A 25,739-nucleotide genomic window follows, 5' to 3' on the forward strand; every position below is an offset into this window, starting at 1 on the left:
TCTGTTTATCATTATATAATGCCCATCTTTATCTTGTAATATGTTCTTCATTTTAAAGTCTATATGGTCAGATACAAGTATTGCAACTCCAGCTTTTTTCTCGCTTCCATTTGCATGAAATATCTTACTCCAATCCTTCACTTTCAGCCTGTGTGTGTCATTTGATCTGAGGTGAGTCTCTTGTATACAGCATATACAAGGGTCTTGCTTTCTTATCCACTCAGCCACACTATGTCTCTTAATTGGAGCATTTAATCCGTTTACATTTAAAGTGATTATTGATAGGTACATAGTTATTGCCAGTTTTAAATTTGTAGTTAGATTGTTTTCATCTTTCTTCTATTTACAGAATTCCTGTTAGTATTTCTTGCAATGCTGGCTTGGTGGTAATAAATTCCTTTAGCTATTCTTTTCTGGGAAGCTCTTTATCTCTCCAACTTTAAATGATAGCCTTGCTGGTGAAAGCAATCTAGGTTGTAGGCCTTTATTTTCCATCACTTTGAGTATCTCCTGCCACTCCCTCCTGGCCTTCAATGTTTCTGTAGAAAAGTCATTTGATAGTCTTATGGGAGTTGCCTTGTATGTAACCCTCTGTATTTCTCTTCCTGCTTTTAGGATTCTCTCTTTGTTGTTAAGCTTTGCCATTTTAACTATATTGTGTCTTGTTGTGGACCTGTTTGGGTTTATCCTAGTTGGAACTCTGCACTTCCTGGGCTTGTATGTTGGTTTCCTTCATCAGGTTAGGGAAGTTTTCGGACATTATGACTTCAAATATGTTCTCAATCCCTTGCATCGTATCTTCACCTTCTGGTGCGCATGTTGTTGCGCTTAATGTTATTACAGAGGTCTCTTAAACCATCTTCATTGTTTTTTGTTCTTTTTTCTTTCTGTTGTTCTGTTTGCGTGATCTCTGCTAACTTGTCTTCTAAGTCACTGATTCGATCCTCTGCTTCATCTAACCTGCTGGTAATTCCTTAAGAGAGTTCTTAATTTCGGCAATTTTGTTCTTCAGTTCTAACTGGTTGTTCATTATTATTTCAACATCCTTCTTTATGTCTTCTCTAAGCTCCTTAAACATTCTTATCACCAGTGTTCTGAACTCTGTCTCTGATAGTTGGTTACCTCTGCTTCATTTAGTTCCAGTTGTGGAGGTTTCTTGTGTTCTTTTATTTGGGACATGTTTCTTTGTTTCACCATTCTGGCTGACTCTCTTTGTTTGCTTTGATGTGTTAGGTAGATCCCCTAGAGTTATGAAGTATGTGTCCTTTACATTTGACTTGCACTACTTCTTTCTTCTCCTCTGCGTGTGCTCCAAAAGTGACTCTTGTGTTGTGTATATTGTCCTGTTCAAGAAGACCTTTAATTGCTTTTTGCTTGTGAGTAGGTGGGGTTAACTCCCAGGCTGACTAGTTGTGAGACTTGTCTCTGCCCACCGCAGGTTGTTCTGCTGCATGAGGTTTGACCACTTAAATGTGGTTTGGCCTCTATGGGCTCTTGTGCCTGCAGAGAAATCCCTCTGGGTGTGTGACTTGTAGGTCAAATACAGTAGTACTATGGTTTCGTCTGGAGTTGGCCTCTGGATATGTTGAATATTGTGCCTCTTAAGCTGGGACCTGGTAGGGCAATTTCAAAACAAAGCAAATCACCAAGCACAACAACAAAGAAAAAACCAAATACATTCACATGTAAAACCACCTGATCACCCCCACTCAACACAGGCGAAGACATCAAAGATATAAAGACAAAACAAAACAAAGCAAAACAAAAAGCAGCTCCAGTCTTGGCTTCAGTCCACCAAGTAATCTCCAGGTTGTCCTCTGCTGTACCAAAGAGTCCCCTGCCTCTTATGCAGGCGGAACCGGTCATCTGGTGCCCAGAGTGACTTTGGGACTGTAAATTTAAATCTGTGGGGCTAGGGGGTCTGGATGATAGTTTTTATAAAATCAGTGCAGTTTCTGCCCTTGCCTGCACATATACACACTGAGCATAGCAACACCAGCACTGTGTCCAGTACTCCTGAGTCTTTGGGCACTTCTTCTGTGTGTGTGGGAGGGCGCAGGCGGGAGATTTCTAAGCTGCTGAAACCTGGGAGCTGTGTCTGTGGCTTCCTGCTGATCTCTGGGAGTGCCTTTGCAGTTGCACTTGCCCCACCCTAGGCAGGCCAGAAAGGGTGGGGGCTGGGGATGGAGGGGTCTTCTCTCTCCCAGCCCAGCTGCTTCACAGTCTTCCCGCAGGCCAGAAAGGGTGGTGACTGGGGGTGGAGGAGTCTCTTCTCTCCTAGCCCAGCCAAAATCACACTCTTCCCAGCTTCTTCCCTGGGTCAGAGATGCCTGTCAGTCTTCCCAGAGCCTGAGCACTATGGCCCCTCAGTAATCTGACAGTACTCCTCAGTTCAGGGGCCAGTTTAAGTCTCTGGAAGGGGTGTAGGATTGGAAGAGTGGGGGGAGGGGCTGTGGTATGCAGTCTGTGTTCTTTGTCCACCCTAGGGCCCACCAAGCTACCTCCCCCCCCCCCCGCTCAGGCAGGTGATCCGCTGTGGGACGCAGGGAAAGAGCCCACCTCCTGGCTTTTGTGTTCTCTGTTCTGCCCTGGGCTCCTGTGCTTCTTGCCTGCCATGTTACCTCCGCCACTGTCGCCAGGTGTGACTCCCCCGCGGGACCACACGTTTCCACTCCGCTCCCTTCCTTCTTCCCCTGCTCGCCCAATTTGCACACCTTCAAGTAATCCTTCCACGAATCTCTTAGCTGTTCTGCGTGATGAGCAAAGAGTTTTGATGGGTTATATGTCCTGTTTGTAATAAGATCTGGAGGAGAACTCACAAAGTGTGTCCCGCTGCCGCCATTCCTATGCGGTCACTCCCTACACTTAAATTCTTTTTATTCACTTTTTTCCAGTTTAGACCAAACAACTTAGTTATTCTGATGAGATTACTTTAAAGAATTACATGGATAATGTTTTTTTCTGTTCTCACCAGTCACAAATTATTCAAATATGCAAAGTGTCTGTCATGATTTTGATGTCTCAGCGTAATTTGAAATTATTAAAATGTATAAATAAATTGGAACATGACATTTTTATTTGGACCTATATGATTAAATATTCATTATTTATTGACAGATATGTTTAAAGGGTAAAGTACACATATTTAAATACTTAAATATCCAAGCATGTTGCAGAATGGATAAGAAACCAGATTCCCTGGATCTTCCATCATTGAGTAAAAGGATGCCCTCCCAACCTTTCACAGACAGGTAATGCAATATTCTTACAGTGTCATTTCATGATTGCTGTATTCTCTCTATATAAAAGTTATTTATTTCCCACAACTGAAAGCAGCAGGCGAACAAGACATCAAAAACTCATAGACACAGACAAGTTTAGTGGTTACCAGAGGGTAAGTGTGGAAAGGGGATGGTAGAAAAGGGTAAAGGGGATCAAATACATGGTGACAGAAGGAGATTTGACTTTGGGTGGTAAACACACAATGCAAAATACAGATAATGTATGATAGAACTGTATACTTGAAACCTATATAATTTTACTAACCATTGTCACCCCAAAAAATTAAAAAAATAAAATAAATTTATTTTGTGTACTGAATATGTTTTGGCTGATTGGCTCTGTGTTAAAATCAATAATTGGCTGAAGTGAAATATCACAATCATAGAATGGACTTCTATGATACTAGAATCAATTTGGAATTTTCTCAAAAAGTATTATTAAAGCTTTAGTAGTATAGTGTAAACATTTGACATTATGTTGAAGAAGCACTAATTTCTCAGCACTTGACAACTATTAATTTAATACTGTGATCACTCTGTTGTACATTTGTAGTAACAAGTAGAATTTGACTTTAAACTGAGTTTAGTGGAAGAGCAATATATTTTGGGGAACTTTCTTACTTCATATTCTTTATATCCTTTATGTCTAGATCAAAGATGATTTATCATTGATGTTTTGTGTGATATTGGTGTTTTTCTCTTCATGAGATTTTGAAGTGGTAGATTTGATATTGTTTTCAATTCATCCTTTCAATGTATATAGATTGGTCTGATTTTATGAAAACATAATTTCATCCAGGATTATGAAAAATAATTGGAATGGGGTGAGACAACAGAAAGGGAGACTATGCCCCCACTTAAAATATTTAAAAGTTTGTCATTGTATTAACGATAGAGTTTAGACTAGTTGGAAAAGCAGTATTGTGAGTACTGTTAATAGTGCAAGTTCTGGAATTCCCAAATAGAACTTTTTCATGAATAATTTCTGTTGCCTAAGTAGAATTAAATATCTAAACATTAAATTTAGTTCCTAAAGGTTCTTTGTCTACTATTATGAATGATAAGTATACCAAACATTTCTACAAAAATTAGATTTGATTCATATTTTGATCTGTATTAGTCTGCTTTATATTTATTTAAAAATGAATTTACCATAGTAACAGCATTTATTTATTTTACAAATACCAGTTGGGTGCCTACTGGTAGGTTCAGGTATGTTTTGTTGAATGACATACCCATTGGTCTCAGCCTTCATGTAGCTCACAGTCTGATGGAGGAGGAGTCAGTGAACAAAGCAAGGGAATAGAACACACACTTGCACAATTTCAAATTGCTGTGAGTGCTGTGAAGGAAATGAACGTTTCAGGAGTACAGTTAAGGAATGTCTCCTTGGGGAGGTGAGGGTTGAAGTCAAGACCTGAATGGAGAAAAGTGAACTATGTAAAGAGCAAAGGGAAGAACATTGCAGGCAGAAAGAATGACATGTGCAGAGGTCTTAAGTTAGAAAGAAACTTGGTATGTTTAAAAAAAAGCAGAAAGGAGGCCAGCATGTTTGATACAGAGTGACTGAGGGTAGAATGATACAAGTTGATGTTGGTTAGTCAGGGCTCAAGTCATGTGGGGGCTTTGGAGGCTGTGATAAGGAGTTTGAATTGTGTTTAAAATACAGTGGGAAGTCAGTGGACATTTATACGCAGGGGAAATACATGATCTGATATATGTTAAAAAAAACAAACCTATTTGTCTCTTTTAGGGAGAATAGATTGGGAGTAAACAAAAGTAGAAGCACAGGGACTAGTTAGGTTGTTGCAGTACTGCCAAGAGATCAAGGGGTCCTGAATAAGGTGATTGCAGTAGAGATGAAAATGAGTGCACAACATCTAGGTGTATCTTGGAGATGGTCTTTAGCAGTGCTCTCCAATAGAAATCAAATGTGAGCCACATAAGGGATTTTAAATTTTCTTGTAACCCATTTTTAAAAAGTGAGAAAGAAATAGGTGAAATTAATTTTATAATGCATGTTATTTAACCCAGTATATCCCAAATATCATTTCAACATGTAATTAAATATAAAAAATTATTGAGTTATTTCACATTCTTTTTTTCCTATTAAATCTTTAAAATCTGGTGTGTATTTTACATTTATAGCACATCTCAATTTGGACTAGCCACATTTTAAGTGCTCAATAGCCATATATGGTTAGTGGCTACTGTATTGGACAGTGAAAATCAATAGAGTTTACTTATGAGTTGACTCTTAGTTGTGCTAGTCTCCCACTCATAGCCTGTATTGAACTACCTAGAAAATTATCCTATGTACTTTTCACTTTCACATTCATGCCCTTGAGAATATGGTTCTTACTACTTAGTAGAATATGCTTCCACGCCGTGACTATTTTGTAAACTCTTCATTCCGTATAGATAAGCATTACAGTAGTTAAGTATATCAGCTTCTGGTGTCAGACATAATGTGCCTGTGAAACTTCTCTGACTCTTAATAACTGTATGTCTTTGTGTCACAATGTCTCTGGTGCTCAGTTTTCTTTCTTTCTTTCTTTCTTTTTTTGATCCTTGCTTTTCTTATGTGTAAAAAGGAAAATAATCATTTGGATGATGTCAGGATTAAATGAAATAATGCATATAGAGTTCTTAACACAATGCCCTACCCATAATAATTCCTCAACAATAGCTTATTATTATCATTGTCATCTGTTAGAAACACAGGGATGTATTTTAGTATAGTACATAGTGTTATTGTGCAGTGGAGTCAGATGGATTTTGGTTCTAATCATGATTTAACCTCTTAATTTCTCTGTGGCCTGTGTAAATTATTTAATCTCTCTGAGCTTGTTTCTTTATTTAAAATGTTGCCAATACCCACTTCATAAGCTTGTTGTGAGAATTAGATGTGTGCTTGGCAACTAGTTAATAAATGATAGTCAGTAAATGTTATAATTTTTCTGCTTGGAAAATTAACTTTTATAAGACTTATTATCCTCATTTGTAAAAAGAAATAATGCATAAATTGCAGAATTTAAGGATTATAAATAAAATATGAGGTGCACCTGGCACAGTACCTAACGCAGTGTAGACACTCAACAAATGCTAGCAATTATTGCCTCTTTTCATCCTTCAAGACTAAGCTCAAATGCTTGAGGTTGAGGCTTTTTCTAACCTAACCAGGGAGAATTAGTTAAATCTCTCTTTTCTCACAGCACTTTTATATTTACCTTTGTCAGAGTCTTCAAAACATATGAACGTATTCATATTTCCTCTGGGCTGATAGCCCTTTGAGAGCAAACATTTTTAATTCATCTCCTCTCAGGCATTCAGCATAGTGCCAGACACTTGGTAATTGCTTCCCTAAGTTTATTGATATACTGCAGAAAAGTATAAAAATCAGTATTGGGGGAGGAAATACAGTAATTAACATCAGGGACTTGAGTGTTAAATAATATTGGGATCAAATTTAGATTTCCATTTGCGAGTTGCGTGTCATTGGGTAAATTGTTCAACCCCCTCCCGGCTTCAGTTTTCTTATCTATAAAATGAGAAAACAACCTGCTAGAGTTTTCACAAGGAATGTATGAGGCATGGTCTTTAAAATACTTATCCCAATTCCGGTCATATAAAGTATTCAATGTAGAGTGTATGGTAAATTTGCAAATTAAAGTGAACAGTACTTTGCAACCTGAGTGTCATACTGTGTAATTCAGAAATTTGCAAGGACAGCTCCGACCTCACACCAAAACAAGTGTTTATTCAATTCTTTGCAGACATTTTTTTGTGTGCATATTCTCTTAATTATGAAATGGGCATTAGTTGTAAAGCTAAAGGATATGAAGAAGAAACTGTATGAATTAAAGTTAAAAATATTTCAGCATTCTATGATGAAATTTGTCAAACCAATGAGCAAAACAGAAAGTGGTTATCAAGATGATTTTCTAACAAGGTTATGCACTTTTCTGAGTCTCTCAGAAGAAATAATAGGCTATTAACAATTGACACTTTACAACAGAGCACGTGAAGGAAAAATATTTCATGAGGAACATGAGTAAAGTGTGTGCGGGCTAAAAAAATTTAATACTTTTCCTTCCACCTTCTAAGTTCTTGCTGGGCTAATATTCAGAGACAGATTAACAGGAGAAAAATTACAATTTTAATACATGCTCATGGGGAATTCATATATGCATGAAAATTCTAAAGACAGTGAGGCGACATTGGGTATATAAGATATTTTTGACAAAGGAGAAAAGGAGGAAGGGGGCAAGGTCTTAGATTTCAGAAGTGAGAATTGTTGATTTATACGTAGTTGAGGAATTGTTGAACACACCTGGCTGGAAAATTCTAGCTAAACTCAGAAACAATGGGAAATGGGATATATAGGTAACAGACCCCTGCCTAAAACCCTCTTATTTACCCTACTTAGATTCAAATCAGGCTGAGGCAACATCCTAAGATTTACTTCCTGAAGCAGTTCTTTCTGCCTGAATCTCTTGGGCAGGAAAGGGGGGAGGGTCAAAGGTTCTTTCTGAGTCTTTTGTTTCTTAAGAAACAGCTTAAAATCAATATCCCAAAAAGGCAGCTTCAGGGTGGCAAAACTTTGGTTCCCTTTAAGTATTTTGTAGAAAGATGTCCGATATTTCCCCACTTATGTCCGTAAGGATGTTAGATATCAAAAGTAAATATTCTTTATTATCTAGGGAAATTTTAGGTCAAGTCTGTATTATCTATTTAAGAAGAAAACCCTAACTATCCTTAGAATTTCTATTTCCATAGTATGGAAGACTTTTATCCAAATAAAAATCATGGCCCTGACTCTGGAATTGGAAGTGATAATGGAGAGAAACGATTATCTACAACAGAAGTGAGTATTTTTTTATTGCAGATCTATTTTAAAAATTTATTAAAACTTTGAAATAAACACTTGCACATAATTTATTTTGCTTAAAAATATAATCATCATTGTATTTGATGACTTCAAATGAAAACAAGACATGCACATTTTTAAAAGCAGGACATTAAACCTTCATATAAATTTTTGGTTTGAAAACTGGAGATGTATCTTTGCAACATTATTGATTATATTCCCCATACTGTATTTCACATCCCTGTGATTACTTTGTGGCTACCAATTTGTACTTTCTAATCCCTTCACCTTCTCCCCAATCCCCACCCCCTCCTATCTAGCAACCATCAGTCTTTTCTCTATATCTCTGAGTCTATTTCTGTTTTGTTTGCTCGTTTATTTTGTTCTTTAGATTTCACATATAAGTGAGATCATATGGTATTTGTCTTTCTCAGTCTGACTTATTTCACTTAGCAGAATATGGGTACTGGACTTCTCAGGGGCACCACTTCATAGATGGTGTAGATGCCTGGCCAATGTGCTATACATCTGAAGCTGAAGTAGAATAAGTATTGAATGTCAACTATAATTACATATATATGTATATATATTTTCGTGGGATATAAAGTACAGCATAGGGAATGTAGTCAGTGATAACAGCTGTATACGATGTCAGAGGGGTAGTAGATTGGGGGGTTATTACTGTGAGGAGTGTAAATGTATAACTGTTGTGTAGCTCTGTACATCTGAAACTAATTTAAAAAAGAACTAGATATGTAAAGCAAATAATTCTACACTTCATATGTGAAATTAAAGCAATGTAATCCTTAATATGTATAAATGCCTCATTTGTTCTCGGGCTTATTTCTTTCAGCCATCGGATGACGACACAATCAGCCTTCACTCTCAAGTCTCAGAATCAAATAGAGAGCAGACATCAAGAAATGACAGTCACACAGTAGGAAGTAAACCTGATTCTCAGAAAGGTAATTCATATGGTGTTTTGCTATTATTTCATGGACATAGCCCTTGTTGAAAATGGGCTTTGAAAAATTATATTATTTTTGGCAAGCTGTTTTATTAATAAAATGTACTTTTTCCCTAAGCAGTGTCAGAGCACACTGTGTACTATTCATATTTTCTAATAAATATTAATCTGTACTTAGACCAAGAGGTGTATGATTTTATTGACCCCAACACAGAAGATATAGCAGTTCCTGAACAAGGTGATGCACATATTGGATCCTTTGTCTCTTCCCATAAGGTAAAGAAAACTTTGAAACAATATTAATAATGTGTTCACGTTAATCTCACAAAAATGGACCATACAATTTAAAATGATAATTTTCTTTTATATAAGGGAAAAGAAAAACGTCCTGAAAAATCTCAGAAAAATGAAGAATTGGGAGGTGAAAGAAGGTAAGCAAACATGAATTTTCAAATTGAAATGTTACCAATAAATATTTGAAATACTCATTAGATATTTACTTGAAAGGGTACTTGAAAGAATATAATTTTTTGTTCATTTACGTGTTATGTTCTGATAGTTAATTTGTAAATAGTTCATCTGCCTGCATTCTTCAATCAAACTGAAAATTATAGTAAGCATTTAAATTTGAGTGTCATATACACACTGTTTTTCCCCTAGAAGTGTAATAATAATGTCTCCGATGATTATTGCTGAGAAGGACTGTACCTTCACATACATTGCTTAATTTGATCTATTTAACAGCTCTTTAAAATAGATGGTATTGGCATTATTTGACCAATAAGGAAACCCAGCTTTTCAAATATTTGCAATTCAGGTGTTCTGACTCTTAGTCTAACTCTTTTATTGAGAAACTATACTTTCCATTTCATCACACTGGTTATGGTAATTGTAAGGGTATTTGCTTTCATATTTTATTAAAATAATAGTACTTTGGATATTTCATGTATCATTTATCTTAGGAAATGATGGAATATGACATTTTCAGTCACATTTTTCTGTCACTCCTTCCAGTTGCTTCATAACTGCAGGAAGGAAGGAAGGAGCATTTGTTGAATACCTATTATGTACCAGAATCTGTGCTATGTGCTTTCCCATGTTTCTTGTTTAATTTTCACTAAATCCTGCAGGATAGATATTGTCCATTTTTACAAAGGAGAAAGGGGAAGCTTGGAGACTCTAAAGTTTCTTGCCACAACCACTTAGATAGTGTATGTAGAACCTAGAGTATGAACCTAGCTCTCTCTGATCCCTGAACTTTTTTCTTTTCTCTACATGTGCTTTCTCCAAATGACCTCATTGATAACTTTTTAAACAGTCATTAATTAATCATCTTTCGTATCCCATAGGAGGTACACTGCTTTGTCTTGTACTCTGTATATTTCATTCTTTTACTTTCTCACCTTATCTTATGAAGACAGTTGCCTGAACTTGACAGTCACCAGTGGCATGCAAAATATGGTAAAGATACAGTCTTAGGGCTTGATACTGTTTTATAAATTAAATATCTTTGGGATAAAATTACTAGAGTTTAGAGAACGGTTTATTATAAAATTTCTCTGTTCTCTTTGAGTGATAAAAATTATATATTTTAATGAGTAATTTTTTGGCAAGTTTGCCAATCTTATCTGAACATATTTTGCATTTCCTCTACTTGAACATTTTATATAGAGATTTTTTTATATCAAAATGAACTGATAAAAGCAGGGTAGTTTAATAAAATGTAATTTTCATAACATTTTAAATTTATTCATAAAGAGAGGCCACACAGAACTCTGCAGTTTTTACTACACTCAAGATTAGGGACTATTCATTGTTAACTTACTATGGCCATTACACATTTTGGAAATTACAAAATGGTAATACTACAGTTCACTTTGCTAGCCATTATTTATATTAATATAACCAGTATGCCACATTTTCTGTTGAGTGGAGAGAATAGGTATGTTGTTATATTCCTTAAATGATCCTATGTTTTACTTTAAATTTTTAAATACTAGGACATTAAGATTTTAGCTTTCCCCTTATATTAAAAACAAAAAAATTGTTTCTCTTTTTGCAAGCTGGCATAAAATATCTCCTGCCTTACATTTTAGTTAGCCATGTTTGTATCATCTTTCAGACTGGGGAAAGAACAGTTACTTGCAGAGGAAGAGGATGATTTGAAGGAAGTAACTGATTTGAGGAAAATAGCCGCTCAGTTATTGCAGCAAGAGAAGAACAGGTATTTTTTTCAGTAATGAGATTTAAATTAGCAAATTGTATAATCGTTAAATCTGATTATTTAGATTATCAAATAAAGTATGTGAAGTTTCCAGTAAACAATAAGACCATCTTATTATTTATTTCAAGTTACTAACTGCTAAAACACAATAGGAAATACTTAGGAGAGGACTGTGAAGTTATATATACAATTAAGAGAATGTACTCACATTGTCATATTTAATTATTTCTCTGGTATCTTTTTAATTCCTATGTACTAAATAATAATAACTGATTTATTTGTACATATTCATTTTAGATCACAATAGCGTTAGATATGTTATAAACATTTTTTCCCAGGCATGTGTCATAAGTATATAGTGTGTTTCTCATCAGATTCCAAATTCTTTGGGATATGGGTAAACTCCTTAGATTTGGATTGTATAATGGTTGATTAAATCAGTGTGATGATGTGCTGGTCACACATTCACTTTGGTCTGTTTCTTGGTCAGCAAGCATTTCTCCCTCTGGCTAGGATTTCTCCACATGCATGTCTTTGGCAATGGGAAGGACAGTGTGAATGAGTATAATATCAGTGCAAATTCATTTTTTCTTTAAGATTTTTAATACAGGAAAAGTTCTGTGTGCTTCTTAGGGTCAACTATTATTGCCATGTTCATGTACTGAGAGTATCACATTTTTGGTTATGAAATAATAAAGGAGATTATTTATGGGAGGTTTGGGTGGGGGTCTGGGGGCAATGGGTGAACTGCCTTTCTTTTAGTTAAATTGAATACAATTTTTTTAAAGGGGAGCGTTAGTATTTATAGGGAAGACCTAACAGGAGTACCTGACAAAGGATTATAAACCTCATAATAATATGCTTGTTTTTGATGTGAATATTGTTGCTTAGTTCAACCTAAACAAACAAACAAACGAAAAAGATCTGAAATGTTTTTTTGTTTTAAGAAAAATTAAAAGAATAATTTTGGTATCTTTAATATGGATAATTAGTAAGAGTTATTTACTTCACTTACTCAAAACAATAAATATTTATGGAACACATGACCACGCTTTGGGACGTTTAAAATTTAAGCGTACTGGCATTTGCTTAAATATGCTTTGAAAAATAATTACTGTTAAAACTTATCAAATGACAAATCTGTGGTTTTAGGGGCCATTATTTTTCTAATAGTCATTCGTGTCTGTTTTGCACAGCTACTACATTTATAGAATTAAAAACTAATGTGCCCTAATTCCCAGTTCACCCTTTTCTTCTACCATAACACTCTATCACCCTTTTCTGTGACGTTTATTTTTTCAGCTTCTATGATCCTTTTCTAACGGGCCTTTTAAAAAAATTGGCTACTTATGGTTGTGTGTGTTTCCGCCCCCCCACGAATATAATCAAAGTATTGTTTGCTCTCATGGTTGAAGAGATTTGATGAAGCAAGCCATCATTCACTCTGTGTAGCTTGCAAAATAGTTGAGTTTCCATCTCCTCTACCTGCAGGTGAAAGAATTGTAGTTATCATTATACACAAAGAATATTAATTGTGTAAGAATCCACAACAATGTCCATTACTCTGAATTTATTAAGAATAGCATTTAAGTGCATAATTCTCGACTTTAACATTGTCATATATAACATTTCTATATTTTCAAATTTTTGCTATTGTCATATTAGTTTTTCATGTATCCCTGTGACTTGAATTATTCTTCCTACCCTAGATACAACATAAAGTAATGTTTCATGGGTCTTATTTTTGTGATAGTTTGGTAATCAGTACAAAATAGCACCTGGCATTGTGCCTTGTACATAGTAGATACTCAGTAATACTATTATTGGTTAATTGATTGCTCAAAAATGAGATCAAAAAATTTAAAGCGCATACGAGCCGTTAATTTAGGTAATATGTTCTCTCTAAGTAATTTCTGTTTTTTGAGACACACGGAAAAAGTAACTTTTGTCTTTCTCTGATGTTTTCATTTTCCTTTTCAGGTGATAGTACATGTAAATATAAGATCTTTTTAGATTAAATGTTACTATGCAGTGTCATTAATGTAATAATTGCCTAATTTTTGAAGGCATTAAAATACTTGTCATATATGGTTATAATATAAGGAGCACATTTTACTTTAAAAATTTATAATCTATTGACAATTTAAACTAGATACCTAGCCAGATCTGTTCATGGCTGAACTTAAATTACCTCACAATATTTATTCTGAATCTAGTGTTTTCTCCATGAAATGATCATTTCCCTCCTGTAATATATTGCTATTGCTCACATGTCTTCAGTGTAGATGATTATAAATTTTGATTACTGTCAAAATACTAGAATTTGAGTGAGTACGAAAACTCAAAAGTAGTCTTGAAAAAGGATATAATCCTTAGACAATTTGATGCAATTTGTGGATTTTTCCCTTTCAGGCCATGGTGCATTTTAGATTCTAACTTTATTAATGAAGACTGTGAAATACTATTTAAAATTGCAACCAGGAGTTGTAACTTGTCTTTTTTCGTTTTCACACAGTCTTTGTAATGTTTTTGTTTCTTATTAGTCTTATTTTAAAATAATTTACTTGGACTAAGATTACCCTTGCGAAAGTACTACCTAGAACTCCTACTATGATTGCCTACTGCTTTACTGTTCTTTAGCTACCTACTGCTGGAAGGTAAATGTACTGTTAGCGCACAGCTTAAAGAAGCCATGCATGTAGTCCAAAATTAGTGGCAATTAAAAAACTGCTTATGTTGAGTTCAGTTATTTGTTTTTATTAACCTTTATTGGGGTGACCATTCTTAGTAAAGTTACATAGATTTCAGGTGTACAATTCTGTACTACATTATCTATAAATCCCATTGTGTGTTCACCACACAGAGTCAGTTCACCTTCCATCACCATATATTTGATCCCCTTTACCCTCATCGACCATCCCCCTCCCCCTACCACTCTGGTAGACACTAAACTATTGTCTGTGTCTATGAGTTTTTGTATCTCATTTGTTTGTCTTGTTCTTTTGTTTCTTTTGGTTCATATACCACAAATCAGTGAAATCATATGATTCTATGCTTTTTCTGTCTGACTTATTTCTTTTCTTTTTTTTCTTTTTTTATTTATTGGGGTGACAGTTGTTAGTGAAATTTCATAGATTTCAGGTGTACAATTCTGTATTACATCATCTATAAATCCAACTGTGTATTCACCACCCAGAGTCAGTTCTTCCATCACCATATATTTGATCCCCCTTAACCTCATCTCCCGCCCCCCACCCCCTAACCATCTGGTAACCACTAAACTATTGTCTGTGTCTATGAGTTTTTGTTTCTCATTTGTTTGTCTTGTTCTTTTGTTGTTTTTGGTTTATATACCACATATCAGTGAAATCATAGGGTTCTCTGCTTTTTCTTTCTGACTTATTTCACTTAGCATTATACTCTCAAGATCCATCCATGTTGTCACAAGTGTTCCTATATCATCTTTTCTTACTGCCGAATAGTATTCCATTGTGTATATATACCACAACTTCTTTATCCATTCATCTATCAAATGACATTTTGGTTGTTTCCATGTCTTGGCCACCATGAACAAAGCTGCAATGAACATTGGACCACACGTATCTTTATGTATAAATGTTTTCAAATTCTTTAGGTAGATACCCAGGAAAGGGATTGCTGGGTCATATGGTAATTCTATTCGTAATTTTTTGAGGAACCTCCACACTGCCTTACATAAGGGCAGCACCAGTCTGCATTCCCACCAACAGTGTATGAGGGTTACTTTTTCTCCACAGCCTATTCAACACTTGTTGCTATTTGTCTTGCTGATGATAGCCATTCTGACTGGAGTGAGGTGATATCTCATTGTGGTTTTTATTTGCATTTCTCTGATGATTAGTGATGTTGAGCATTTTTTCATATGTCTATTTGCCATTTGTATGTCCTCTTTGGAGAAATGTCTCTTCAGGTCCTCTGCCCATTTTCCAATTAGGTTCTTTGTTTTTTGGTTGTTGACCTTCATGAGATCCTTATGTATTTTGGATATTAGCCCCTTATCAGAGACACTGTTCGCAAAAATCTTCTCCCATTCAGTCAGTTGCCTCTTTATTTTGTAGATGGTTTCTTTTGCTGTGCAGAAGCTTTTAAGTTTCACATAGTGCCATTTGTTTATTTTAGCTTTTACCTCCATTGCCTTTGGAGTCAAATTCATAAAATGCTCTTTGAACCCAAGGTCCATAAGTTTAGTACCTATGTTTTCTTCTATGCAGTTTATTGTGGCAGGTGCTATGCTTAAGTCTTTGATCCATTTTGAATTCAGTTGGTACATGGTGACAGAGAGCAGTCCAGTTTCATTCTTTTGCACGTGGCTATGCAATTCCGCCAGCACCATTTATTGAAGAGGCTGTCTTTCCTCCATTGTATGTTTTTAAGTTCTTTGTCAAAAATTATCTGTCCATATTTATGTGGTTTTATTTCTGGGTTCTCAATTCTATTCCATTGGTCTATGGGTCTGTTTTTCTGCCAATACCATGCTGTTTTGATTATTGTAGCCCTGTAGTACAAGCTAAAGTCAGGGAGTGGGATACCTCCAGCATTGTTCTTTTTTCTTAACATTGCTTTGGCTATTCGGAGTCTGTTGTGGACCCAAACAAATCTGATGACTTTTTGTTCTATTTCTTTAAAAAATGCCATTGGGATTTTGATGGGGATTGCATTAAATCTGTATATTGCTTTGGGTAATATGGCCATTTAACTGTGTTTATTCTTCCAAGCCATGAGCACGCAATGTCTTTCCTTTCCTTTATGTCTTCAGTTTCTTTCAAAAATGTCTTATAGTTTTCAGCATATAGGTCCTTCACCTCCTTGGTTAAGTTTATTCCTAGGTATTTTATTTTTAATGCTGCAATTGCAAAGGGAATAGTTTTTTGTATTTCTTTTTCTGAGATTTCATTGTTAGTATATAGGAATGCAATGGACTTTTGTACATTGATTTTGTAGCCAGCAACTTTACTGTATTTGTTGATTATTTCTAACAGCTTTTTGGTGGAGTATTTAGGGTTTTCTATATATAGCATCATGTCATCTGCAAAGAGTGATAATTTAACTTCTTCATTCCCAATTTGGATGCTTTTTATTTCTTTCTGTTGCCAGATGGCTCTGGCAAGGACTTCCAACACTATGTTAAAATGCAGTGGTGATAGGGGACAGCCCTGTCATGTTCCTGAACATAGAGCAAAGGGCTTCAGTTTTTCTCCATTAATTATGAGATTAGCTGAGGGCTTGTCATAGATGGCCTTTATTATGTTAAGGTATTTTCCTTCTATTCCTATTTTATTAAGTGTTTTAATCATAAATGTCTGTTGTATCTTGTCAAATGCTTTTTCTGCATCAATTGATATAATCATACGATTTTTGTCCTTTATTTTGTTTATGTGATGTATCACATTGATGGATTTGCGGATGTTGAACCATCCTTGTGCTCCGGGGATGAACCCCACTTGGTCGTGATGAATAATATTTTTAATGCATTCTTGTGTTCGATTTGCTACAATTTTATTTAGGATTTTTGCATCAGTATTCATCACAGATAATGGTCTGTAGTTTTCTTTTTTTGTGTTGTCCTTACCAGGTTTTGGTATCAGGGTAATGTTGGCCTCATAAAATGAGTTAGGGAGTACTGTCTCTTCTTCAATTTTTTGGAAGAGTTTCAGCAGGATTGGTATTAGATCCTCTTTGAAGGTTTGGTAGATTTCACTAGTGAAGCCACCTGGTACCGGACTTTTGCTTTTGGGAAGGTTTTGGATGAGTAATTCAATTTCGTGATCTGTCTGTTTAGATTTTCCACTTCTTCATGGTTCAGCCTTGGAAGGCTATAAGTTTCTCAGAACTTGTCCATTTCTTTTAGTTTATTGAATTTGGTGGCATATACTTCTTCATAGTATTCTTGCATGATCCTTTATATTTCTTGGTGTCCGTGATAACTTCCCCTTTCTCATATCTGATTATGTTAATTAGTGTCTTGTCTCTGTTTATCTTAGTGAGTCTAACCAAGGGTTTGTCGATTTTGTTAACCTTTTCTAAGATTAACTCTTGTCACATTAATTTTATCACATTAATTTTCTGTATTATATTTTTGTTCTCTATTACATTAAGTTCTGCGCTGATATTTGTTATTTCGTTTGTTCTGCTGACCTTGGGTTTCACTTGTTCTTCATTTTCTAGTTCTTTAAGGTGTAACATGAGGTTATTTATTTGGGATTTTTCTTGTTTCTTGAGATAGGCCGGTAAAGATATAAATTTCCCTCTTAAAACTGCTTTCACTGCATCCCAAAAATTTTGGTAGGATGTATTTTCATTGTGATTTGCTTCTATGTATCTTTTGATCTCTCCTCTAATTTCTTCTTTGACCCAGTCGTTCTTTAAAAGATCCACATGTATTTGTGTTTTTTCCTGCTTTTGTTTTGCAGTTGCTATCCAATTTCAAAGCTTTGTGATCAGAGAATATGCTTGGTATGATTTCAATCTTCTTAAATTTGCTGAGGCTGATTTTATGTCACAATATATGGTCTATTTTTGAGAATGTTCCATGTACACTCGAAAAGCATTTATAGTCTGATGTTTTAGGATGAACTGCTCTGTATATGTCAATGATGTCCATTTCATCTAACGTGTCATTTAGGGCTGCTATTTTGTTATTTATTTTCTGTTTGGATGATGTATCCATACCTGTCAATGATGTATTTAAGTCCCCTAGGATAATTGTGTTTTGGTCAACTTCTCCCTTTAGTTATGTTAGTAGTTTCTTGGTATATTTGGTGATCCCTGATTGGGGCCATAAATATTGATGACTGTTATGCCTTCTCGTTGTGTACTCTCCTTTACCATTTTGGAATGTCCATTTTTCTCTCTTGTTATCTTTTCACCCTGAAGTCTGTTTCATCTGATATCATTATGGCTACACCTGATTTTCTCTGCGTACCATTTGCTTGGAGGGTCAATTTCTACTGTTTAACTTTGAGTCTATGCTTATCCTTTTAGTTGAGATGTGTCTCCTGGAGACAGCATATGGTTGGGTTTAGTTTTTTTATCCAATCTGCTACTCTGTGCCTTTTTATTGGTGAGTTCAGTCCATTTACATTTAGGGTGATTTTTCATATGTGAGGATTTCCTGTCATCTAACTTTAGTTTTCTGGTAAGGCTGTGTGTCCATTGTTTCTTTGCCTTTTGTTGTTGTATCCAATTTCTGTGTCATGGTATTTAATGATGTTTCCCTCTGTTTCTTTTTGGCTACAGTACATATTTCAGTTCTGGATTTTTTTTGAGTGGTTACCTTTAAGTTTATGTAAAAAAAAGTTTGATGTATAGAGTATTCCATTTTCCACAGCACTCTTACTTTCTCCATTCCCATATTCTGGTTCAGGCCTTTACTCTCCCCCTTTTTTTGTTACCACAAATTGTACCTGTTGGTGGTGGTTGAATAGCCTCCTTTAGTATTTCTTGTAGTGCAGGTTGTGTATTAGAAAATTACCTCACCTTCTGTATGTGTGGAAAGGTCTTTATTCCTCCATCATATCTAAAGGGTATCTTTGGTGGATATATGATTTTCGGCTCATAATTTCTCTCTTCCAATCGTTTGAATATTTTGTTTCACTCCCTCCTGGCTTGTAGAGTTTCTGCGGAAAAATCTGATGATAATCTAATGGGCTTTCCTTTGTAGGTTACTGTCTTCTTTTCCCTGGTTTCCTTGAGGATTTTTTCTTTATCATTGATTTTAGACATCTTCAAAACACTGTGCCTTGGAGAGGGTCTGTTGGGATTGAGGTGATTAGGTGTTTTATTTGCTTCTTGGATTTGAGGATCCAGTTCTGTCCACAAGTTTGGGAAGTTCTCATCAACAGGTTCTTGGAACATAATTTATCTGTTCCCTTTCTCTCTTTCTTCTCCTTCTGGTATGACCATTATTTTATATTGCTCTTTCAGATAGAGTTAGAAAGTTCTTGTAGAGTTCTTTCATTTCTTTTAAGTCTCAAGTCTCTTTCTTCTTCCTTCTGTGTAATTTCCAATGTTTCTATCTTGAATGTCACTGATTATATCCTCCATCTGGTCAACTCTACTACCTAAGCTGGTTATTTTATTCTTATTTTTTTTGTATTGAGTTCTTAACCTCCAGAAATTTCTTTTGGTTCTTTTTAAAAATTTCAATCTTTCATGAAATGCTCACGTTGTTCTTTTATTGCATTTCTGAGTTCATTATCTTTCTGTGTATTCTTCCGTCTCATTGAGTTTTTTCAGTACTGCAATCTTGAATTCTCAGTCATTTATGTCACTTACTTCCATATCTTTAAGTTCCTTTTCTGGAGAATTTTCACTTTCTTTCTGAGCTGTCTTGTTGCCTTGGTTATTCTTAGCAATTATTGATTTATTATTTCTCTTCCTAGACATCTACAGTAGTGGTTTCTGCAACAGGTGATAGGAGGAGGTCTTTCTTTTGTTTTCCAGTACATATTGGTAAAATATTTTATTTTCTCTCCGACTGTAGCCTTCTTTTTTCTCTCTCACACAGTAGTGCTATGTTTCCTCTGCACTATTCCAGCTTCTCACACAATGGGGGGATTCCCTGGGAAACGGGCTTCTCCTCTATTAACAGTTCTTCTGGTTTATAGGGCGCCATGTCCCTGTGGGGATGCGGAGAGCTTTTAAAGTTCCAAAGCCCTTTCTGCACCCGATTCAGAGCCCGGATGTTTCAGCAGTTCTGTTTCCTCCTGCAGGGATCCGCCCAGATAGTTGGGGCCATGGTGGGAGTGAGTTGTGCGAGGTGGCCCAGAGCAATGGCTGCGACCACCAACACAGCCATCCCGCTTCCACAGCTCCCTCCCTTTTGCCGGAATTCGTTGAGGTGCGAATCTGTGTCTGCGGTCGATGGTTCTCAGAACAGCTAATTTTCTGTTCTTTTATCTGACACTACTACTGTTCCGCTTCTAGCACGGGGCAGGTGGAGGCGGGGAGAGCTCTGGGAGGTTAGAGAGGGGGCGGCTAGTCTCAGTGCCTAAGGCTTCCATTGTCTGCTCAGCAGTGAGGGCTTAAACCCCCATTTTCAGCCTTCTTCCCTCAGTCTTTTCTCCGACTTCTCTGCCGTGAGCGTTGGGTTCAGGCGTGTTATATGCTGCCCCCTCAGCCCTGTGGGCTATAAGCGGAGCCCTAGCAGTCCGAGTTCTTCCCTCTCCCGCAGCTGCGGTAGTTCTAGGTTGCAGCGAGCTTGGAGCACTGAGCTAGGTCTGTATTCTCTCCCGCATGTCTCTGTCTCTGCACTTCTCTCTTCCACCCTCTCCCACTCGCTGGATTCTCGCACCTTTAGGTGAATTCAGTAGTAGGCCTCTTTGTCTTGCCTGTCTGCTGTGCAGGGAGTCCTTTGTGGAGTTATTGTTGTTTGATTAGTTGTAAATTCTAGGGGAGCTTTACAGCGCTCACCTCACGCCTTCGTTTTGATAGATTTTCCTGTCTGACTGATTTTACTTAGCATTATAATGTCAAGATCCATCCATGTTGTCACAAATGTTCCTATTTCATCTTTTCTTGCGGCCGGATAGTATTCCATTGTATATATATTCCACAACTTCTTTGTCCGTTCATCTATAAAAGGACATTTTTTTTTTCCATGTGTTGACCACCGTAAATAAAGCTGCAGTGAACAATGGAGCACCTGTGTCTTTATGGATAAATGTTTTCAGATTTTTTGTGTAGATACCCAGGAGAGGGATTGCTGGGTCATACAATAATTCTATTTGTAATTTTTGAGGAACCTCCTCACTGCTTTCAATAGCGGTTGCACCAGTCTGCATTCCCATGAACAGTGTATGAGGGATTCTTTTTCTCCACAGCCTCTTAATACTTGTTACTATTTGTCTTCTTTATGATACCCATTCTGACTGGGGTGAGGTGATATCTCATTGTGGTTTTTATTTACATTTCACTGATGATTAGTGGTGTTAAACATTTTTTCATATGTCTATTTGCCATTTGTATGTCCTCTTTGGAAAAATGTCTGTTTAGTTCCTCTAACCACTTTTTAGTTGGGTTGTTTGTTTGTTTTTTGTTGTTGAGCTTCATGAGATCCTTGTATATTTTGGATATTGTCCCATTATCTTAGGAACTGTGTGCAAGAATCTTCTGCCAGTCAGTTGGTTGCCTCTTTATTTTGTTGATGGTTACTTTTGCTGTGCAAAACTTTTAAGTTTGATATAGTCCCATTCATTTATTTTAGCTTTTACTTTCCTTGCCTTTGGAGTTGAATAGATCAAATGCTCTTGAACCCAAGATCCATAAGTTTAGTATTTATGTTTTCTTCTATGCAGTTTATTGTGTCAGGTCTCATGCTTAAGTCTTTGTTCCATTTTGAATTAATTTTGTTACATGTTGACAGATAGCAGTCCAGTTTCATTCTTTTGCACGTGGCTATGCAATTCCGCCAGCACCATTTATTGAAGAGGCTGTCTTTCCTCCATTGTATGTTTTTAGCTTCTTTGTCAAAAATTATCTGTCCATATTTCTGTGGTTTTATTTCTGGGTTCTCAATTCTATTCCATTGGTCTATGTGTCTGTTTTTCCGCCAACACCAAGTTGTTTTGATTATTGTATCCCTGTAGTACAAGCAAATTCAGGGAGTGTGATATCTCCAGTATTGTTCTTTTTCTTAAGTTTGCTTTAGCTATTTGGGGTCTGTTGTGGTTCCAAACAGATCTGATGATTTTTTGTTGTATTTCTTTAAAAAATGTCATTGGGATTTTGATAGGGATTGCATTAAATCTATATATTGCTTTGGGTAATATGGCCATTTTAACTATGTTGATTCTTCCAATCCATGAACACAGAATATCTTTCCATTTCTTTGTGTCTTCTTCAATTACTTTTATAAATGTTTTATACTATTTAGCATAGAGAGAAGTCTTCCGCATCCTTTGTTAAGTTTATTCCTACGTGTTTTATTTTTTTTACTGCAACTGCAAAACAAATTCTTTTTGTCCTTTTATTTCTTTTTCTGAGATTTCATTGTTAGTATATAGGAATGCAATGTACTTTTCTCCGTTGATTTTGTAGCGAGTAACTTTACTGTTCTTCTTTATTGTTTTAATAGCCTTTGGTGGAATCTTTAGGGTTTTCTATATATAGCATCATGTCATCTGCCAAGAGTGATAATTTAACTTCTTCATTCCCAATTTGGATGCCTTTTATTTCTTTCTCTTGCCAGATGGCTCTTGCAAGGACTTCCAACTCTCTGTTGAAAAGCAGACGTGATAGGGGACAGCCCTATCATATTCCGGAACTTAGTGCAAAAGCCTTCAGTTTTTTCCCCATTAATTATGAGATTAGCTGATGGTTTGTCATATATGGCCTGTATTATGTTAAAGTATTTTCCTTCTCTACCTATTTTATTATGTGTTTTAATCATAAATGGATGTTGTATCTTGTCCAATGCTTTTTCAGCATCAATTGATATAATGATTTGATTTTTCTCAGGGTAACGTGACCTCGTAAAATGAGTTAGGGAGTACTGTCTCTTCTTCAATTTTTTGGAAGAGTTTGAGCAGGATTGGTATTAGATCCTCGTGGAAGGTTTGCTAGAATTCACTATTGAAGCCATCTGGTACCAGACTTTTGCTTTTGGGAAGGTTTTGGATGAGTAACTCAATTTCGTTACTGGTGATCTGTCTGTTTAGATTTTCCAGTTCTTCATGGTTCAGCCTTGGAAGTCTATATGTTTCTAAGAAGTTGTCTATTTCTTCTATGTTATTGAATTTGGTGGCATATAGTCCTTCATAGTATTCTTGGAGGATCCTTTGTATTTCTGTGATGTCTGTGATAACTTCCCCTTTTTCATTTCTGATTTTGTTAATTAGTGTCTTCTGTCATTTTATCTTAGTGAGTCTAGGCAAAGGTTTGTCAATTTGTTAATCTTTTCATAGAAGCATCTGTTTGTCACATCAATTTTTTCTATTGTCTTTTTGTTCTCTGTTTCATTTAGTTCTGCTCTGATTTTTGTTATTTCCTTTCTTTAGCTAACTTGTTTTCATTTGTTTTTTTTTCTAGATCTTTAAGGTGTAACGTGAGTTTATTTATTTGAGATTTTTCTTCTTTCTTGAGATAGGCCTGTAATGATATAGGTCTTCCTCTTAAAACTGCTTTCGCTGCATCCCAAAAATTTTGGTTGGATGTATTTTCATTGTCATTTGTTTCTATGTATCTTTTGGTCTCTCCTCTAATATCTTCTTTGACCTGGTCGTTATTTAAAAGTATGTTGAAGAAGACGTCGTAGGAATGGCGGCAGCGGGGCGCACTTTCTGAGTTCTCCTCTGGATCTTGTTGCAAATGGGACATATAACCCATCGAGGAGTTCTTTGCTCATCTCGAGGAGTTCTTTGCCCAGCTGAAGAACAGCTGGGAGACTCGTGGAAGAATTTCTTGAAGGTGCGTGCTAATTGGGAGCAGGGAAATAGGCAGGACAGTGAAGTCCAAACGTGCCACCCTCCCACGTTGGAGCCACAGCCCCCGAAGCTCCCGGTACGCGCGGGACTCAGGGCGGAACGGAGAACACAAGAGCCAGGAGAACAGCTAAGAGACTCGTTTAAGGTTTGCTTATGGTTACGCTAGTTGGGTGAGTAGGGGAGGAGAGAGGGGCCCGAAGTGGAGACTGGCACTCCTCTGGTGGAGACACTCACTCTCCCAGTAAAGTTGCGGCCTGGCAGCGTGCCGAGAACAGCAGCAGCAGAGCAGCACCCGCAGTTCCAGGGACATACGGGAGCCCAGGGTGGAATGGAGAGCACAGAAGTCAGTAGAACAGCTAAGAGACTCGTGGAAGGTTTGCTTAGGGGTGCGCTAATTGGGCGAGCGGGGGAGGAAAGAGGAGGGCGAGAGGAAATGCGTGGTGCGCCCCCCCCCCATGGTGGAGCTGTGGCCCTGCAGTGCACCGACAACAGCAGCAGTGCAAGAGCCCAGGGCGGAACAGAGAACACATAAGACAGGAGGCGGGCTCTTTCCCTGTGTCCCACGGCTGATATCGCCCGCCGGGGCAGGCAGCTGGTGGGCCCTAGGGCAGACAAATAACACAGACTCCACACCTGGGTCACACCCCCTGCTCTTCCAATCCTAACCCCGCCCTTCCAGAGACTTAAACTGACCCCTGAACTGAGGAGTAGTGTCACATTACAGAGGAGCCTCAGTGCTGAGGCTCTGGGAAGATTGGCTGCCAGCTCTGACCCACGGAAGAGGCTGGGATGAGTGGGATTTTTGCTGGACGAGGAGAGCAGAGACTCCTCCACCCCCAGCCACCACCTTTTTGGGCCTGCGGGAGGAGTGTGACTCGGCTGCCCTGGGACAGAGAAGACCCCTGCATCCCCAACCACCACCCTTTCGGGCCAGCCTTGGGCTCCACAAGTGTAACTGTGGAGTTAACTCCCTGAGATCAGCAGTAAGCGGGAGAGACAGCTTCTGCCTTTCAGCAGCTCACAAATCTCCTACCTGCCCCCCCCCTTACAAACACACGAACGAAGTGTCCTAAGTCTCAGGAGTACTGTTCAAAGTGCTGGTGGTACTACTCTCAGTGTGTATATGTGCAGGCAAGGGCAGAAACTGCCCTAACTCTCTAAAAACTGTCATCCAGACCCCTCAGCCCATCGCATTTAATCTATACTCCCAAATTCACTCTGGGCACCAGGTGACCGTTGCTGCCTGCGCAATAGGCAGGGGACTCTTTGGCACAGCAGAGGACAGCCTAGATATTACTTGGAGGACTTAAGCCAAGACTGGTGCTGCTTATTGTTTTGCTTTGCTTTGTTTCTTTTTTTTCTTTTACTTTTTGTTTTGTTTTGTTTTTTGTTTTGTTTTTGTTTGCTTTTCCATTTGTTTGTTTTGTATTGATTTGTTTTTATTTCTTTGACATCTTTGCCTGTGTTGACGGGGGTTTTCGGTCGTTTTTACATGTGAATGTACTTGATTTATTTTTCTTTCTTGCTGTTGTTGTTATTGTTGTGTGTGTTCATGAGCTTCGTTCTGAAACAGCCCTACCAGGGCCCACCTTAAGAGGCACAAGATTCAACATATCCAGAAGTCAACTCCAGACCAAACAAGAGTACTACCGGGTTTGACCTACAAGTCACACAACCAGAGGGATTCTCTGCAAGGACAAGACCCCATAGAGTTCAAACCTCATTTACGTGGTCAACCCTCACCCAGCAGACCACCCTGCGGTGGGCAGAGCCAAGTCCACTAGTCAGCCTAGGAGTTAAACTAACCTACTCACAAGCAAAAAGCAATTAAAGTTCTTCTTGAACAGGACAGTATACTTAACACAAGAGTCACCTTTGGAGCACATGCAGAGGAGAAGAAAAAAGCAGTGCAAGTCAAATATAAAGGACACATACT

General features: G+C 37.2%; 1 protein-coding gene across 7 annotated transcripts in view; it reads left to right on the plus strand.

Annotated features, from left to right (window-relative positions):
• Positions 1–25,739, plus strand: part of LRCH2 (leucine rich repeats and calponin homology domain containing 2) — a 188,345-nt gene that overhangs the window by 76,638 nt on the left and 85,968 nt on the right. For all 7 annotated transcript variants that reach the window (XR_013992931.1, XR_013992932.1, XR_013992933.1 and 4 more), the window contains exons 6-11: positions 3,118–3,251; positions 8,061–8,148; positions 9,005–9,116; positions 9,297–9,394; positions 9,491–9,549; positions 11,241–11,342. Coding sequence is in view for 4 of the 7 variants with exons in the window: in XM_081042437.1 (XP_080898563.1) it covers positions 3,118–3,251; positions 8,061–8,148; positions 9,005–9,116; positions 9,297–9,394; positions 9,491–9,549; positions 11,241–11,342 (593 nt within the window). In the remaining 3 variants the exon portion in view is untranslated. The remainder of the gene's footprint in view (positions 1–3,117; positions 3,252–8,060; positions 8,149–9,004; positions 9,117–9,296; positions 9,395–9,490; positions 9,550–11,240; positions 11,343–25,739) is intronic.

This window comes from Rhinolophus hipposideros, assembly GCF_964194185.1.
Source record: "Rhinolophus hipposideros genome assembly, chromosome: X".
Lineage (NCBI taxonomy): Eukaryota > Metazoa > Chordata > Mammalia > Chiroptera > Rhinolophidae > Rhinolophus > Rhinolophus hipposideros.